At 30.2% G+C, this 16827-nt stretch overlaps 2 protein-coding genes across 6 annotated transcripts in view; one reads left to right on the top strand and one right to left on the bottom strand.

Annotated features, from left to right (window-relative positions):
* Positions 1–6141, top strand: part of LOC127738389 (probable ubiquitin carboxyl-terminal hydrolase FAF-X) — a 49934-nt gene extending 43793 nt beyond the window's left edge. For all 4 annotated transcript variants that reach the window (XM_052249623.1, XM_052249620.1, XM_052249621.1 and 1 more), the window contains exons 54-58: positions 108–213; positions 724–817; positions 1289–1365; positions 1786–1855; positions 2638–6141. In XM_052249623.1, coding sequence (XP_052105583.1) covers positions 108–213; positions 724–817; positions 1289–1365; positions 1786–1855; positions 2638–2985 — 695 coding nt within the window. In that variant the 3' untranslated portion in view covers positions 2986–6141. The remainder of the gene's footprint in view (positions 1–107; positions 214–723; positions 818–1288; positions 1366–1785; positions 1856–2637) is intronic.
* A 5926-nt stretch (positions 6142–12067) lies between these two features.
* Positions 12068–16827, bottom strand: part of LOC127738388 (protein O-mannosyl-transferase TMTC4-like) — a 28216-nt gene continuing 23456 nt past the window's right edge. For both annotated transcript variants that reach the window (XM_052249618.1, XM_052249619.1), the window contains one exon: positions 12068–16537. In XM_052249618.1, the coding sequence (XP_052105578.1) occupies positions 16395–16537 (143 nt within the window). In that variant the 3' untranslated portion in view covers positions 12068–16394. The remainder of the gene's footprint in view (positions 16538–16827) is intronic.

Here is a 16827-nt window from a genome sequence, read left to right as displayed (position 1 = left end):
GGACAAGATTAGGTTTACATTTGTCTGCAGCTTACAACTATTGAGAGACATCAGTTTTGTATTGTTTATTTTATACATAATCATAATATCATTAATGTATTTTGAAGGTATTGATGAAAAAGATGGGTTATTTGATACAATACAGAGAGCTAAAAACCATTACCAGAAAAGGGCATACCAGTGTATTAAAATGATGGTGTCATTATTTTCTGTGTAAGCATATAGATGAATATATTCTTTATAAATATTCCATCAACTAGTTAGCTTAATAATAATATATCGTTTCTGATTAAGCTATGATACTCTGCCATCATTACTTCTGTTGCATCTCATTTCTCGTGGGGATGTCAGATTTCAAAGAAGTTTCATGTTTGGGTTTTTTTAATAAGTGTTATTGTATTATTGATGCATATAAATCCTCTTAATTTAAACTCTGCAAAGATCTGTTTGTATTATAAAACATAAGAAACACCATATAATTCACACCATAATTTTAGTGAAAGTACCAAATATTTGTGTTTGTTATGTTAAAATTGACATTTTCACATTTGTATTGTGAATCAGTGAACATGACATCAAATAGATTGACTGAAATTCAGGAATAAATTAGTTTCTGAATAATTGTGTTGGTTAAACATATATGACATTTTTTGTAATAAGAATATTACCTTTTTAAAAGAAAATTAATGTGTCAAGTAGTTAATACTCATTATGTTATTACAGATGTCGTCCAGCTAAAGAAATGCTACAAAGCAATGGTGACTTAAAAAGAAAATGGACATGGGCAGTTGAGTGGCTGAATGATGAATTAGAAAGGGTAAGAACAGAAAATTCCTGCACTAATTGAAACATTTGCAAATTATTTAGTCTAAATTCTACATAAAATTTGTGTAAAAATCAATATAAAATTTCTTCCAAAGTGTTGAGGTGACCTTCCATCTGACAATGACTGTTTAACCAAACACTTATTCGTTTAACATCACAATTTTTTAAAAAATTATGTAAAAAAATGCAAACCTTTTTGAGACAAGATAGTTTAATGGTCAACCTATAGGTCTGTAAAGTTTGAATATTTGATGTTTTATATTGACTCATGTAAGAACCTTTGATCTTTGCTGATTTAACAAGAACATTTTTTTATAAATTAAAGGTTGGCAGTAATATTTGATCTATAATGCTTAGACAACTTAGAGTAACTGCATAATTGAAAATTGGAACCAAAAATTAAAACATAAAAGGAAACATTATCTTCAACTAAGTTGTCAGGTTTATATTTTTTTTTGTGTAGAGACCATATCCAGGCAATACTCAGTATACCTACAACAATTGGTCACCACCAGCTCAGTCCAATGAAACTTCTAATGGGTAAGTTAACCAAGGAAAAGTTGATCAAAAACAAATACATCTTTTGATTGAACCTAGTCTGATAGTCAATGAATTTTATTGAATCAACTTTAAATGGATGACTCATAAAATGGACAAAAGTAACAATCATCATGTACAAAATTCTAGTTTATATTTTAGATGATTATGTAAATAATTTTTTTACTTTTCCTACAGATATCCTTATTTTATTTGAAAACTGAATATGTAAAATACACTTTGATTCACACTTTATAACTTGTTCACAGAATTACAGGATTTGTGTTAATTTGACATATTATCTTATGATTATTTTTATATAATAAGATTTTACCGATTCGGTCAAAAGATTCAATGGTTAGGGTAGGACCAGTTTATATTCTTACAGAAAATTACTTAATTATTTTTTCAATTACCTTTTAGCTATTTCTTAGAAAGATCTAATAGTGCCAAGATAACACTGAACAAAGCATATGACTTGCTACCAGAAGAGGTTAGTAATGAAGTTTTCAATATTTTTGGCAATTCAAAGTTTACAATGTTTAAATGACAATAATTCAACTGTGATGATTGACTTTAGTAATTGATTTTGACAGACTTTTTTGTTAAGACATTTATAGATTTTTGTATATTTGATTACATGTACATTCCTTGATGAGTACATTTTGTTGATTTGAGATAATAGTTGCCTTTTTAAACTATGAGCCTAAATAAAGGCAACAGTAGTTTACCGCTGTTCGAAACTCATAAATTGATAGAGATAAAAACAAATCCGGGTTACAAACTAAAACTCAGGGAAACGCATCAAATTTAAGAGGAGAACAACGACACAACAAAAACACAACATTAAAATGTAACACACACAGAAACAAACTATAATATAACAATGGCCATTTTCCTGACTTGGTACAGGACATTTTAAGAAAAAAATGGTGGGTTGAACCTGGTTTTGTGGCATGCCAAACCTCCCGCTGTTTTGGCAATGTTAAATATAACATTAAAATGACAACATTACAAGACATGACTACAATACAAATAAATGGGAGAAAAATGTGAGTACTTTGAAAGTGATCCATTTACAGTAGGTTGTATTACTTCTGAATTCTCATAATTTTCCTGTAAGCAAAAAAAACAAACTTACCAGGACTCACATTTTATCAGCTAAAGTGTAAAATATTATTTATTTGAAAAATGTTTTTAAAGATTTTTTAAAATTCTTTTATAATTTCCATTGTGTTGTGAAATATATGGTCCTTTTTCAAATGTGAATTTTAGGAACCAGAAGATTCTGAGCTAACAGATGAACATGAAAGTCCTCATCCTGAAGAGGGTGTACAGACCTATCCTCCACGCCCAGCCGGAAGCTCCCCTCAGCCAATTGAGAAGGAAAAGGGAAAGGAGAAGGAGAAGGAAGAGAAAGAATCAGATAAGGAAAAGGAGAAACAAGAAAATCAAGAGGTTCCACCTAAACCTCATGTTCAGAACAATCAGGTCAATACCTCCCAGTCACAGCAACCAATTCCTCCTAGTAATCAAATTAACAACCAACTGAACAACCAGCAACCAGATACAGGGGAGGAGGAGGGTTCTAGTAACAGCAATAACAAAACTTCTGTGGAATGATTGAGATGATTGAACAGTGTTATTTATTTTAGTGCTTTTGAGATATGTTATTTATTGTATAAATGTTATGTATTGCTGTATATTGGGGTATTTATGTTAGATTTTTTAATTTTTTTAATTATTTTTTTTTTTCATTTTTTCCTCAAAAATTCAAAAGCATTAAACAATTGAATGGCAAGGTTATAATAATTTTTTCTTATCATATTACTTGAATGATGTAAAAGTCAAAGCTTAAGTAAACTATTAGTTGCAGTTTTCATAAGCTTTTCTTGGAAAATTAACGGCATCATACAATTTTTATTACTCCAACAATCGCTTAGGTGTTACACATGTATGCTTATCTGTCAGTCACAACATAAAACTATTCGTATAAAAGCTTTATATAGACAAAAGATCTGGATAATATCCCTAATGTTAGTGTCTTGTTGTTTGCAATTTGACCGTTAAGCATTGATAGACGTACATGTCTGTCTTACAGGGTTCACTTGACAATGACATCATTTTCATGGTTCATTGATTAACCCAAAATTTTCATAGTTTGTAAGTTAAAAGCTATAGATGAGCTAAATAAGGTCTATAGAATTTTTGTAGGATGTACATGTACGTACATGTCTTTCTGACAAGGATATCTGAGCTTGGCCTCATTTTAGTGGTTCATTTATCAACATAGTAGGTGATGTCTTCAGTTACAATGTGTAATATGTTAATTAAATTTGGTGTGTAGAATCGATGGAAGGTATGAATCTGTCTGGCAGTAACATGAGACCTTTACCTCCTTTTCAGGGTTCATTGACATTTGTGTTTTTTCAGTTATGAGTAAAAGGTGAATATATTTTGTTTACAGAATCATTGTGAGGTGTACATTTCTATCTAATACCTGTTACTTGACTGTGATCTCATTTCATAGTTTATTGAGTCACAAACAGTTTAAATATTAGACCAGTTACTAATTTGCATATAAAATTGAGACCTGCTATTTGTATTCAGTTACATAATTGTGATGTTCCTTGTAAGTTTGATATATACACAAAGTAAGACCTTAATCTTATAGACTTTTGACATACTCAATCAAATATAATTATGCAGATGAGATATTTCCACTCTTGTTTACAATGAATATATGTTGGAAAATATAAATTCAGTTTCAAAGAAGTAGTAATCAAACTAATGGTTCATTGCTCTGTCATAAAAACACAAATCTTTACACAAGGCATTGTAATTTATCTTACATTCGGTATAATCTGGCGTGAAGATGATATCATTATACTTTTATTTTGATATGACAAATAAGGCAGAAGAAATGGGCCATTGATCAGATGGTTTATTTATGTTTGTTGTCTTAGAGGAAAGAAGGTTTCAGCTATAAAATGAATGACCTTTAAAGTTTGTATGATGAGTAAATGTTATATTTGTTTAGATATCTCAATTTAAATCAACTATTTATTGCTCTTGCAAAATTTTGATGTACAATCTAATTTAACTTTATAACAGAAATAATGAAGATAATGTCAATATATAACATACTTTTTCATTAAGTATTTTCCTAAGAATTTGTATTAAATGTTCAAAGAGAACTGTTATCATTTAAAACATAATTACAAATCTCTTTACTATGATATATAGCGTTCAAACAATAAAGTTAAAAGCATGAATGTATACACACATTTTTAATATTTTCCATTAAGGTTTTAATCATATATGTGAAAGTCTGATTTAACCTTTTCTTAAGATGAAGATGTAGTTATTTATATATACTTCTATGTAAACTATTGCATGTGTTTTTGATGTTTAAAGTGCTTTTCATTATGACATATATTATGTCAAGTGATACTTGATTGGTTCTACGTATATCATCAGAAATATGAACTTTTCTAGTAACAGGGGAGATAACTATAAGAAAACTGTGAGACAGTGTGTTCAAATGTCATTCTCTGAGAACTGTAAAGAAGTTACTTAACTGTTTACCTAGAACCAGTCTGACTGTGAATGTAAGTTTTTGTATGATACACAGGAGTGTACATGTATAGTGTAAAAAGATGTAAATAATCAAACACCAGTGTGATACATGTGAAGCTACATTTGTAAACTTTGTAAATATATAAAGTAGATAATAGTGTTCTTTTATATTTTAAGTTTATTTCGTTTTGTATATATGCTTACTCCTGAGTTCACTTTTTGTCAGTGCTTTTATCTGACTTATTTTAAATTATTTTCTATTATGTTGTGCAGTTTAAGAGTTTCTGCTATGTATTTTCTGTTCTTTCCTTCTTTGTCTTTATCTTCATTTCTTTGAACTTTATGTTTATTTTAAGTGCTAGTGAGAATTAAGGACCAAATATGCCTGTAATATGTATGAAGCTAAATTAATGTATGGATGTTCAAGTCTTTGTGCTTGGACTATTGACAAGTGGAAGGTTCATACTCAAGTCATTTACTATTGAACAAATTTTTAGTTGTCATCATTCAAGAAAATATTTCAATACAGGGTTTACTTATGGAATGAAGTTTCAAATTGAATTGAATTAACCTTGAAATTTTTCTGTTATTCATTTCCAAGCAAAATAATTGATATGAAGCTGTTTCAGAGTTTTTTCATGGTTTATAAAGGAAACTCAATTTGACTTAAAATAAGCTGTATTGCATGTTTTTAAGAAAAAAGTTATTTTTTTTAAAATTGAATGATTAGATTGTGTTTTCATTCTGCTTGTTTTGTGAATGGTATTTTACTGTCCTTTCCAGAGCAGACTCTTTTCGTTAAATTGTATACATACAAGCATTTCAAGATTTTATGCAAGTACCGGTAGATTAATATTGTGACAAATATTTATGTATGATTGAAGAAGCCCAATAATTAAATATCTAGTACAGTTATTAACACGATAAAATGTCTAAATAAAAAAATAATATTTGTTTGCATCTCTTTTTTGTGATGATGATGATAGTTAGATGCTTGGATGTGTACAGTAAGAGAAAGTTTTAATCCTATATTTTGCTTTCTGTTTTAATATACAATGTGATATTTTATACCTGTCAGTTGTGGCACATTAATAAAATGTTGGTTCATTTGTTACATAATGTTAATGTATGGTGTGTTTTGGATGATTGAATGAAACACATCACTTTAAAAGCTTGTATTAATAAATTTTCAGAAAGTTGTTTGTTTTTAACTTATATGAAGACCCAAGCCAAGTGAAGCATCATCAGCTTCACAGTCTGAACCAGTTTATTTATACCCTTCAAAGAGTGTATGGTATGCTGCAATGACCTTGTCTGCATGTAATTTTTGTCTCATATTAAAGTTTATGGTTTACTTCAGTGAAATTGTCAGTCTGTAATTTTTTTCACCCATTTAAAAGGTGGATGGATGGTATACTGCAATGGCCTTGTCTGTAATTTTTTCACTTATTTAAAAGGTGGGTGGATAGATGGTATACTGCAATGGCCTTGTCTGTAATCTTGTCACATATTCCTGGGCTTCTGTTGGTATTTGGTCTGGAACTTTATAATATTGAGATGTACTGTGTCAGCCATTTTCAGATCTGCTTGGCAGTTACTTACAGTTTGACGATTCTTTATAAAAATAAGTAGTGGTATGATTGTGAATTTGACAACTATCCACCAGAGAACAAATGACTTAGATGTAAGCAACTATAGGTAACCAATAGTTTGTTTTATCATTATATCCACCGAGCTAGGATTATACTTTGAAAGACATCATGTGCAATTCCTGTGTATCAATTACTAATTTCAAGGCAGAGATAATTTACTGGTATGGAGTTGTTAATTCTTATTGTCTTTTTAAAACATGTGTTTGGTCTTAAAGAATTTTTTTATTAACTATCTAAACATAGGTCAGTGGCCAACATTCCAAATTTGCTGTATTTAAAGCACTTTCCAGAATTTTTTTAGTAGGAATGCTCAGAGAAAAACCTCAGTAAATCCAAAAATGTGTGAATACAAGAAGCTCCACAACCAACAGGCATAAAATTACCAAAAGCCATGTAAGCAATTCTGTGTAAAAAAAAGGTCTCTGTAAATACAAGAAGTTCTACAACCAATAACAAAAAAGTCATTGGAAAGTTGACATTGAATTGATACAAAATACCTGTAATCAGACAATCTGAGAACTAGGTATTTCCATGTTGATCCATATTCCTGAGTTCATACAAGGATTTTCAGATTGCTAAGTACATTGTTTTTCTCTTTTTTTATACCCCATCCACTTAGTGGTGGTGGCAACTAGTTTTACACATGTCTGTCATTTTGAAATCAAACAGTCTGGATTTTTGTTTGTTATGCCTGTGAATATTTATATGATTTTTATGCACTAGTAAGTATATAATGATTACGTACAGATCAAGTTTGCATTTAATTAGGTTACCAACTTTTAAATTTTGAAATATGTCTAAAATGACGGAACTTCAAATTATTGGATTACTTTTTTTTTGAGATCTGCAGTTGAAAGGAAATAACCATAAACAAAATAATCAGTTTTAAAATCAATTCCACCAACAGTAAACTGTTACAATTATTCACAAGTGAAAGTCCAGTCTTAATTGGGATGTTAAATCCATTGCCTCATGCAGAGAGAAAGCTATGCTCTCTGCACATTAAGAACCTTTGTAACAACTCTTTGAGGCAAGGCAAAATTTCTCTCCCTATTCAATAGAACCTCATTTTCAAATGGCAGTCTTCATCCTGGACAGCCTCTGTTACAGTGCCTATCTATTGTATTTATTGTTCATTTGTTTTCATCCTGAACATGCATGAAATAATTGCCACTTGACGTTAAACAACCAAGAATTAATCAATATTATTTTTAGCTCACCTTTCCAAAGGAAATGTGAGCTTTTGCCATCACTTGGACTCCATCGTCGTCCGTCTGGTGTAAACTATTTCAAACATCTTCTCTGAAACTACTGAACCAATTCCAACCAAACTTAAGCTGAATGATCCTTAGGGTATCTAGAATAAAGTTTGTGTTTTATTTTCTGTTTCGTCAAAAAACATGGCCTCCATGGCTAAAAAAAGAACATAGGGGTAAAATGCAGTTTTTGGCTTATATCTCAAAAACTAAAGCATTTAGAGCAAATCTGACATTGAGTCAAAATGTTTATTAGGTCAAGTTCTATCAGTCCTGAAATTTTCAGATGAATCTAACAACCCATTGTTGGGTTGCTGCCACTAAATTGGAAATTTTAAGGAAATTTTGCAGTTTTTGGTTATTATCTTGAATATTATTATAGATAAAAGATAAACTGTAAACAGCAAAAATGTTCAGCAAAGTAAGATCTACAAATAAGTTTATATGACAAAATTGTCAATTGCCCCCTTAAGGAGTTATTGCCCTTTAAAGACAAATTTATACAATTTATCACGTTTTTTAACTTTAAAAAATCTTCTCCTCTAAAACTACTGAACCAAATTAAACCAAACGTAAGCTGAATGATTCTTAGGTTATCTAGAACAAACTTTGTGTTTTATTTTCTGTTTCCTCAGAAAACATGGCCACCATGGCTAAATATAGAACATGGGTAAAATGCAGTTTTTGACTTGTATCTCAAAAACTCAAGCTTTTAGAGCAAATCAGACAAGAAGTTAAAGTATTCATTAGGTCAAGGTCTACCTGCCCTGAAATTATCAGCCAAATTGGGTATCTGATTTTTAGGTTATTGCCCCTGAATTGATGATTTTAAGGAAATTTTGCAGTTTTCTGTTATCTTGAATATTATTATAGATAAAGATAAACTGCAAACAGCAAAAATGTTCAGCAAAGTAAGATCTACAAATAAGTTAATATGACAAATATTCTCAATTGACCCCTTAAGGAGTTATTGCCCTTTAAGGACAATTTTTCACTATTTATTCATCTAGATATAAGAAGATGTGGTATGAGTGCCAATGAGACAACTCTCCATCCAAGTCAAAATTTATAAAAGTAATCTAGTTTGCTTACTTTAAAAAATCTTCTCCTTTGAAACTGCTGAATCAATTTCAGCCAAACTTGGGCTGAATGAGTTTCAGAGTATCTAATATAAATTATGTATTTTATTTCCTTGTACGTTAAGAAACATAGCCACTATGGCTAAAATGGAACATAGGGGTAAAATGCATTTTTTTGCTATTGAAGAAAATATGACAGATACAAAGAACATTTAAATGGCATTTTTAAGCCGCTCATTAATATATATTGAAAAGCAAGAATAATCATTGATGAAAGATTTAAGCTAAAAATTACAGGTGAGCGATTCAGGCTCTTGAGAGCCTCTTGTTTAATAAACCTCAACCCTAGTTCTTTACACTTATAAATTTCAGTAATGAGTAGTTCAAGGACTATTGTGGTCGTCAACATCATTTTTAATTTATGTGAAACAATCACTAGTATTTAATTAGCGAAGACTTATAGATTTGATTACCTTGAAAAAATATATTCACTGCTTAATACAAATCTGTTTATCTGAACTAATTTGTTGCATTAAATGGGATAAACCATTTTCACTAAGATTCACCTTTCTAGCTCACCTGGCTAAAAGGCTAAATAAGCTTTTCTCATCACTAGGCATCCATCATTGTCAGTTAACTATTACAAAAATCTTCTCCCCTGAAACTACTGGAACAAATTTAACCAAACTTGGCCACAATCATTATTGGGTGTCTAGTTTACAAAATGTGTCCAATGACCTCGCCTGTCAAGATGGCCCACTTGGTTAGAAATAGAATATAGGAGTTAAATGAAAATTTTGTCTTTAAAATCGCTATAAAAAGAGAAAATCTGACAGTGGCAAAATGTTCAGGACTTTGAGATCTACTGCCCATTTATGTCAAAACTGTCGGATGACTTCTTATAGGAATTATAGCTATGAAATGTCAAATTTTATCAATTTTTGAGATCTACTGCCCATTTATGTCAAAACTGTCGGACTACTTCTTATAGGAGTTATAGCCATGAAATGTCAAATTGTATCAATTTTTGAGTTAGTTTGATAGGAACTACTTGTGATAGATCATTGATATTTTGTATGAAGTTGCATTTATACTATCAGTACATACCAGTTAGATGACTATTTTGAGGCCCTGCCCCTAGGCCATGGTCCAGTGACTTTGAATTAATTAGCTATTTTCAATGTTAAGTTTTCTGCTTAAGTAAGTTTGATAGGAACTACTTGTGATAGATCAATGATATTTTGTATGAAGCTGCATTACAATCAGTACATATCAGTTTGACGACTATTTTGAAGCCCTTCTCCTTAGGCCATAATCCAGTGACTTTCAATCAATCAACAATTTTCAATGTTAAGGTTTCTGATTGAGTTAGTTGCATAGGAACTATGTGCAATAGACAATATATTCTATAAAGTTACATTGCTGTCTGTACATCTCAGTTTGTCAACCATTTCCAGGCCCTACCCACTAGTTGGTCCAGCGACTTTGAATTAATTAGCAATGTTGCTGTCCATCAGATTGGTTTTTTTCTGAATTTTAAGTTGACAGGCGAGACATATCTCTGTGTCAACAGTTTATTTTCATTTTTGTCTATTATTTTGAAAACTATAAAAAAAAGAAAAAATTTTATCAGGAAGGTGGGGCCAAATAATCTCCATGGTAATGAGATGTGCCAATGCTAATACAACTGCATACCAAATATCATTGACCTACCACTAGTGGTTCACCATGAACTAGACCTAATCACAAACTAATACATTGACGCTGCCATCGCCGTCACCGCCACCGCCGCAGACGCCGGAAACAGCATACCTATGTGTCGCTTTTTGACTATGTCAAGGCGAGACAAAAACTATAATATACAAAAAGAAACTTAAAAAAGCCAAAATTATCAACAAGTCAAGATCTAGAAATAAGTCCACATGACAGAAATTGTCATTTGACACCTTATTGAAGTTATTGCACTTTAATGACGATTTTTCCCAATTTTTCGCATTTTGAAAACTGTAATATAAATAAATAGATTGAAACTTTATATAATAAAAGTGATCAGAAAGACAGAATCTTCAAATAAGCCATCAAAGCTGAAATCTTTAGTCGACTCTCTATATGATTTATTTCCCTTTTAAGATGTTTTACCATTATTGGGAGTTTTTACTTATTTCATTGTATCTTGACAAGTGTAATAGATACAAATGTAGATAGAAACTTTAAAAAGCAAAAATGATTAGCTGGAAAAGATCTACAAATATGCCAACATGACTAAAATTGTCAGTTAACTCTTTATAGAGTTATTGCCCTTTCATGATGATTTTTACCAAAAAATTGCTATTCTTGAAGATGCAAGTGAGCCAAGCAGGCGCTGTAGAGCATCTACCGGTAGTTTAAAATGGAATAGACTCGTCTCTTACAATATTAATGGATTTATATACCATCCAGTACAAATGCACCTTTTTTTTTTTTAAATGAACTGGTCTACATTTTTCTGAGAAAACCTATGTTAATTCATAAATGATATTTTAACACAGCTGTACTCTTATATAATAAATGTTGTTCTGCAATATTCAAGTCCATTCTCAGAAACTAATTGCTACATATCAATGTTAAGTGATGTGGCAGCTGATGCATACATAGCAGGAGACAATTACCCTGTCTACGCAGCCAGACTCTCTCCTTTTGGAGTTCATGCAATACCCTTGGCTTTTGTTTGAAACCTTGATTTGTCTCTTTAATAAATTTACAAGATTTAAACATTGGTCAACTATTGTAGCCTTAACTTAAGTCATCCACACAGATTTCTTGGTTAAAGCAATGCTTTTTATCAACATTTGGGATACACTTTTATTAAGTTTTTGGATAGGCAAAAATGTCTTACCAGCAAAAATTATGGCTTCTGGAAAGACATGGATGCCATCATTTAAATCTCAGTAAAAGTACCAATCATACAATTAAATTAAAAAAATCAATTCAATTTTTGCTGCAGACTCGGTAGAAGTTTGGACATATGCTACTTTTTTGTTCTAATTTTGTGATGAGTAGAACACAAACAAAATATGGCTGTTTATATGTAGAACTGCCTCTGTGGTTGTGTAGTAGTATGCTTGCCTTGATAATGGGAGGTTGAGCATGAACAAAGACAACTTTTTAAAAGCATTTAATGGCAAAACATATATCAATCTGTATAAAAAAACACATACAACAATACAAACATGTAAGAAGTGACTGGAAGAAACCAAGAAGTGCTTCTTTCTTCACAATTTTGGAATGATTTCTTGTTACAAATAAGATTCTTTGTGCAAAAATAAATTTTTAGTGAAACTCCATCATAATTAAAAATATTATGCAATGGGACTATAAAAGCAAAGAAATCTTACTTTTAACTCAATTATAAATATTGGAATGTAATCTTTTGAAGTAAATGCTCATAAAAAAGAAATGTGAATTCATGGTAAGCTCATGTGGCCCATAAGCTCTGTCATTTGGGTCATTCCACTATCAAAAATGGCTTTCACTATAGCACACCACAAAATCCAGTGGTATAATCTGTTGTTTTGTTGTGCAAAACAAATAATTCCAAATTGAAGAATCTTATCGAAATTTTTAATTGTGCTAATTAAACATGATTTTCTTAACAGTTATTAATCACTGGAAACTACTCATCCAAAGGCCTTAACAATTAAAATGGATTTGCTATTTCTTAAATAAATCAATAACAGAAACAAAACAAAACAATAACAAATATTAGCAATGAAAGCATGAGTAAAGCACCTTCTTCCTTTTTTCAAACGAAAAAACAACTTTGAAAAATACCAGTCCTAATTACTTTTTAAATTCTAAGCCTTTTTATTATCAATTCCATGTCATACAGTGCTTCCCTCATTTCCGTAAACTGGAAATTTTTTGCACCATCTTTTATTCACTATTTCCTGACTGATTTAAATTCATGATTGTCAGGTGTTATTTTAAAATTTAGATTCCATGAAATAGTTTTATTTTTTGCTCATAATTCTTACCACTGAAATAGTGAGAATAAATCTTCCTTCACTATATATTCTTTCATTCTCTATACACAAATGTATAATGACCACATAAAAGAGGTCCGCTATTTTACAAATATTAAATTTTTAATTTTTCTGTGGAAAATAAATTACAATGTCATGAATTACATAAAAATAGAGACATTAAAAACACCACCAAGAAGTATATAAGATACTGATAAAAACATGTGATATGTCTACAATTCTACACACAACCAGTGACAATATTTGAAAAAGTATCAAAATCACACAACCATTACCCTTAAAAATCTATAAAACAATGGAATGGTGCCTTCATGAATATGGCAAGTATAAACTACTAGCAATGTTAAGTGCTTCTTTTGGTAACAGTTACTAAAAATTTTCTTTTTTAGCTTTTCTTATTGGAATGAATTTTATCTTAAAGGGGCATTAGCTATTATTTAGACAAAAATCAAAAATTACGATTCTTTTAGTTTCAAGTATTAATAAATTTTAAAAAAGAATCTTGAAATAATATTTCGTTATAAGCAGTCAATTTGGTCCAAATTTGTCAAAATAAGCTCACAAACATTTCGCTGATGTATTATTGACTTGCATGTACTAGGCTTGTTCAGCTATTGAAAGGGAAAGAATGTCATTGAAAGTGAAACAAGTGTGAATCATTTGGTTGACTGATTCGATCCACAAAAAATCATTCTTATACAGGTAAAAGCAATGTTTAACATTTTTATTTAACCTATAATATGAAATCAAACAGACCTACAAAATCTAATTGAACGTGTTCGCTATCTATTCATTTTTATGTTTTTATGTTTATATTTGGTTATATGACAGTCGGCTGTTTTCGGAGGTCATCTCGATGGTTAATTAGGTGGTGTCTAGACTAAAATACCCTTGAAATGCTGATACATATTATTGAGTCCTTGCATTGTTAATTGTTCTTTTTTTAACTTTTGATAATTTGGATATACCTTTTAGTATGTTACAAATTAAATATTAAAATTTGAGTCAAATAGGTGAACACGAATTTGACAGCTAATGCCCCTTAAATAGTTCAAAGTTAAAGTCATACTCCCATGTTTCTGATATTCTGTCAAAATTCAAAATGACTAATTATTGATAGTTTTAATAAACCTATATTCTAAAACTATATTTTGCAAACTGGTCCTTCAATGGCAAGCTGAACCCCTGTTTATAGAGAGCATACAGGGAAACTTTTTTAAGTATATAATTATCATGCTTGAGAAAATTAATTTCTTAGGTGATTCTTTCTTAACTGTTTATAAAAAATATTTTCTTACAGGGTTTGCAAAATAAACCATCCTTGTTTACAGGAAAATGTATATAAAAGATGCAGTTTTACCTTTGCTTCTTCATGACAGGTCCTCATCTAGCCATAAAAGGGACCAGTAAAAAATAGAAGAAGTAGTACAAAACAGTCTCTGTTGGTGAAAACTGTTATTGGTGTGGTTTCTTCGAAATTTTCAAACCAAACTTGACTAAATGATTAAAAAAATGTTCCTATGTTGAATGATCAATGTCATTGTGCAAGCATGGAATATTGTTCAAAACACAGATAAGGAATGAAACATTAATATTTTCATCACATTTTCCACAATTTTAATTTTACTGGTAGTCATATATATATACTCTTGTAATTCGAAAAGCTTGTGTCATTAGTTTATCCAGTCTTCTGTTTAATATATGAACCTTGTTATATATTTTTTTCATAACGGCATAAAGTTAAAACATATGAAAGTTTGCATTCTGGATATCATGGGGCAAAATACAGGACTTCTCCTTTAATAATTGGAAGCCTGTTCTACATATGTATATATAAATTGTCTTTCAAGTAAAAAAGATACCATTTGGAAATTTGTCATTATAAAACACAACCATGGTTTAAATACAAATTAATTATTGGAATGTTAAAGAAAATATGCTTTTAACTGATATGTAAATATGACCACTTTCTTAAAAACTGACATATAAATTTTTCCACTCCATGATATGTTTGTACATGATTAAATTAATAAAAAAAGTTAAAAAAAAACAAAACATTTAGCTTCTATTGGGCGTGAAAATATTACTAACTGCTAGGAAAATTTGTTTAGCAGCAATGATAATAATACATATTTGTGTATAAATAACAAAACTCTAACTTTGTATATTCTTTTTCATTTTTTCCTTTCGTGAGTCAGGTTGATTATCTTGACCACTTAATCTCGTACAACACTGACAGCAGAAGAAATGTAAAAAGGTAGGAAAACAAAGTTATTTTGTTAATAACAGATTGAACTATCCTTAAAGTTTGGCTTGATAAGTCAACACTAATGCAAAAAAAAACTTGTGAACTAAAAATTTTGTTAAAGCTAAAGGTGGGATTTCTGGATTGGTCATTCTATGGTTAACAAATTATTTCTATTTTAACCTATCATAAAGAATTTTTCAATAAAGAACCTACATATCTGACAAATAAAAAACATTAAAAAGAAAATATCACATCATCTATAGCACAATAGAAACATACATAATTTCTTCAAACAACAAAAACATATTTCAATACAAATGTATTAAGAATGTCATATATTGCACATCTAGCTAATGAATCGGTTTCTAAACTCACTTGTCAATTTATAGGCTCTAGGCTATTGTACAACCAACCAAGATGACAATATAACATTGTAATTTATGTGATACTACTGATGTTTTTAAAAGTACATATAGATCAACATTAAAAAATACAAATTTTGAGTACATATAGTAACTTTACCACCAAGAAGTATGTATAAGATTCTGATAATAACAGATGCCTGTACTATAAATTCCAAAATTATTTAAATTAATGCTTTGTTTTCAATAATGTGAAAAATGCCAAAGGATAAATATTTCAATAATCAAACCTTGCGTTTCAATTTGCACTGTTAATACCCTTCTACAACATGTATAAAAATCACACTAATTTATCATGTGTTTTTTGCCTAAAAAATTGCAAGCACTGAATTCTGTATTTACAAGAATATATAATATATTGATAAGTTATTAAATTGAAATCATTTCTAACTTTCGTATCTTTCTGAAGTTACATTCTTCCAACTATGTGTATACATTGATCTCTACTTTAAAATACATGTTTTCAAAAACTGTGTAAGCTGCATTTAGTGACCATTACATTTGAAACTGATAAATTTTCATATTAAAGAGAGATACTAGTACATTTAATGCTCAGCTAATATTGTTATGGCTCAAGCTCATACATTATAATGATTTTGCAATAAAGCTAATTATCACCACTGAATAATTATTTTTTCTTAACTCTTTTACTGTTTTATGACTTTTCCCTTTTTCTACAAACCATTCTGAAGACTTCATAATAGTAATGATAATAATACAATAATTTACATAATTTGGCAAATTGAATACAATTAATCTCATGTTTTTTAACAGTTATTTTCTCTGTGCCTTCTCCATTTTTCTATGGACCATCCGTAAGTTATCCTTGGTGGTATCTAATGATGGATCCAACTGTAATGCTGTGGTATAAGCTTTGACGGCAGCTTCAAATTTACCCCATCTGTGGTACAAAACACCTGAAAACAGAATTTTTCAACATTTCAGTGGGATGTGCACATAATTTTTTTTACTGTATTGACATTTGGTCTGTACAGACCTGTGACCAGCTACCTAAAACAATCAGCCACATAGGCCAATCAGCTCCCTAGGTGACTCAGTAACATAGACCAATAACTTACCTTGGGCCATCTAGATTACTCAGCCAACCAAACCATTTAACCACTTAGACCCTTACTAAAACTAACGCTGTCTGCATAGTATGACATATACCCCCTGCACATGCATTTTAGTTGTTGCACGGCAGCAG

This window comes from Mytilus californianus, unplaced genomic scaffold (assembly GCF_021869535.1).
Source record: "Mytilus californianus isolate M0D057914Y unplaced genomic scaffold, xbMytCali1.0.p SCAF_4, whole genome shotgun sequence".
In the NCBI taxonomy this organism is placed as follows: Eukaryota; Metazoa; Mollusca; class Bivalvia; order Mytilida; family Mytilidae; genus Mytilus; species Mytilus californianus.
Note: the sequence above shows the minus strand (reverse complement) of the source record. Positions and strands in the feature narration are given on the sequence as shown.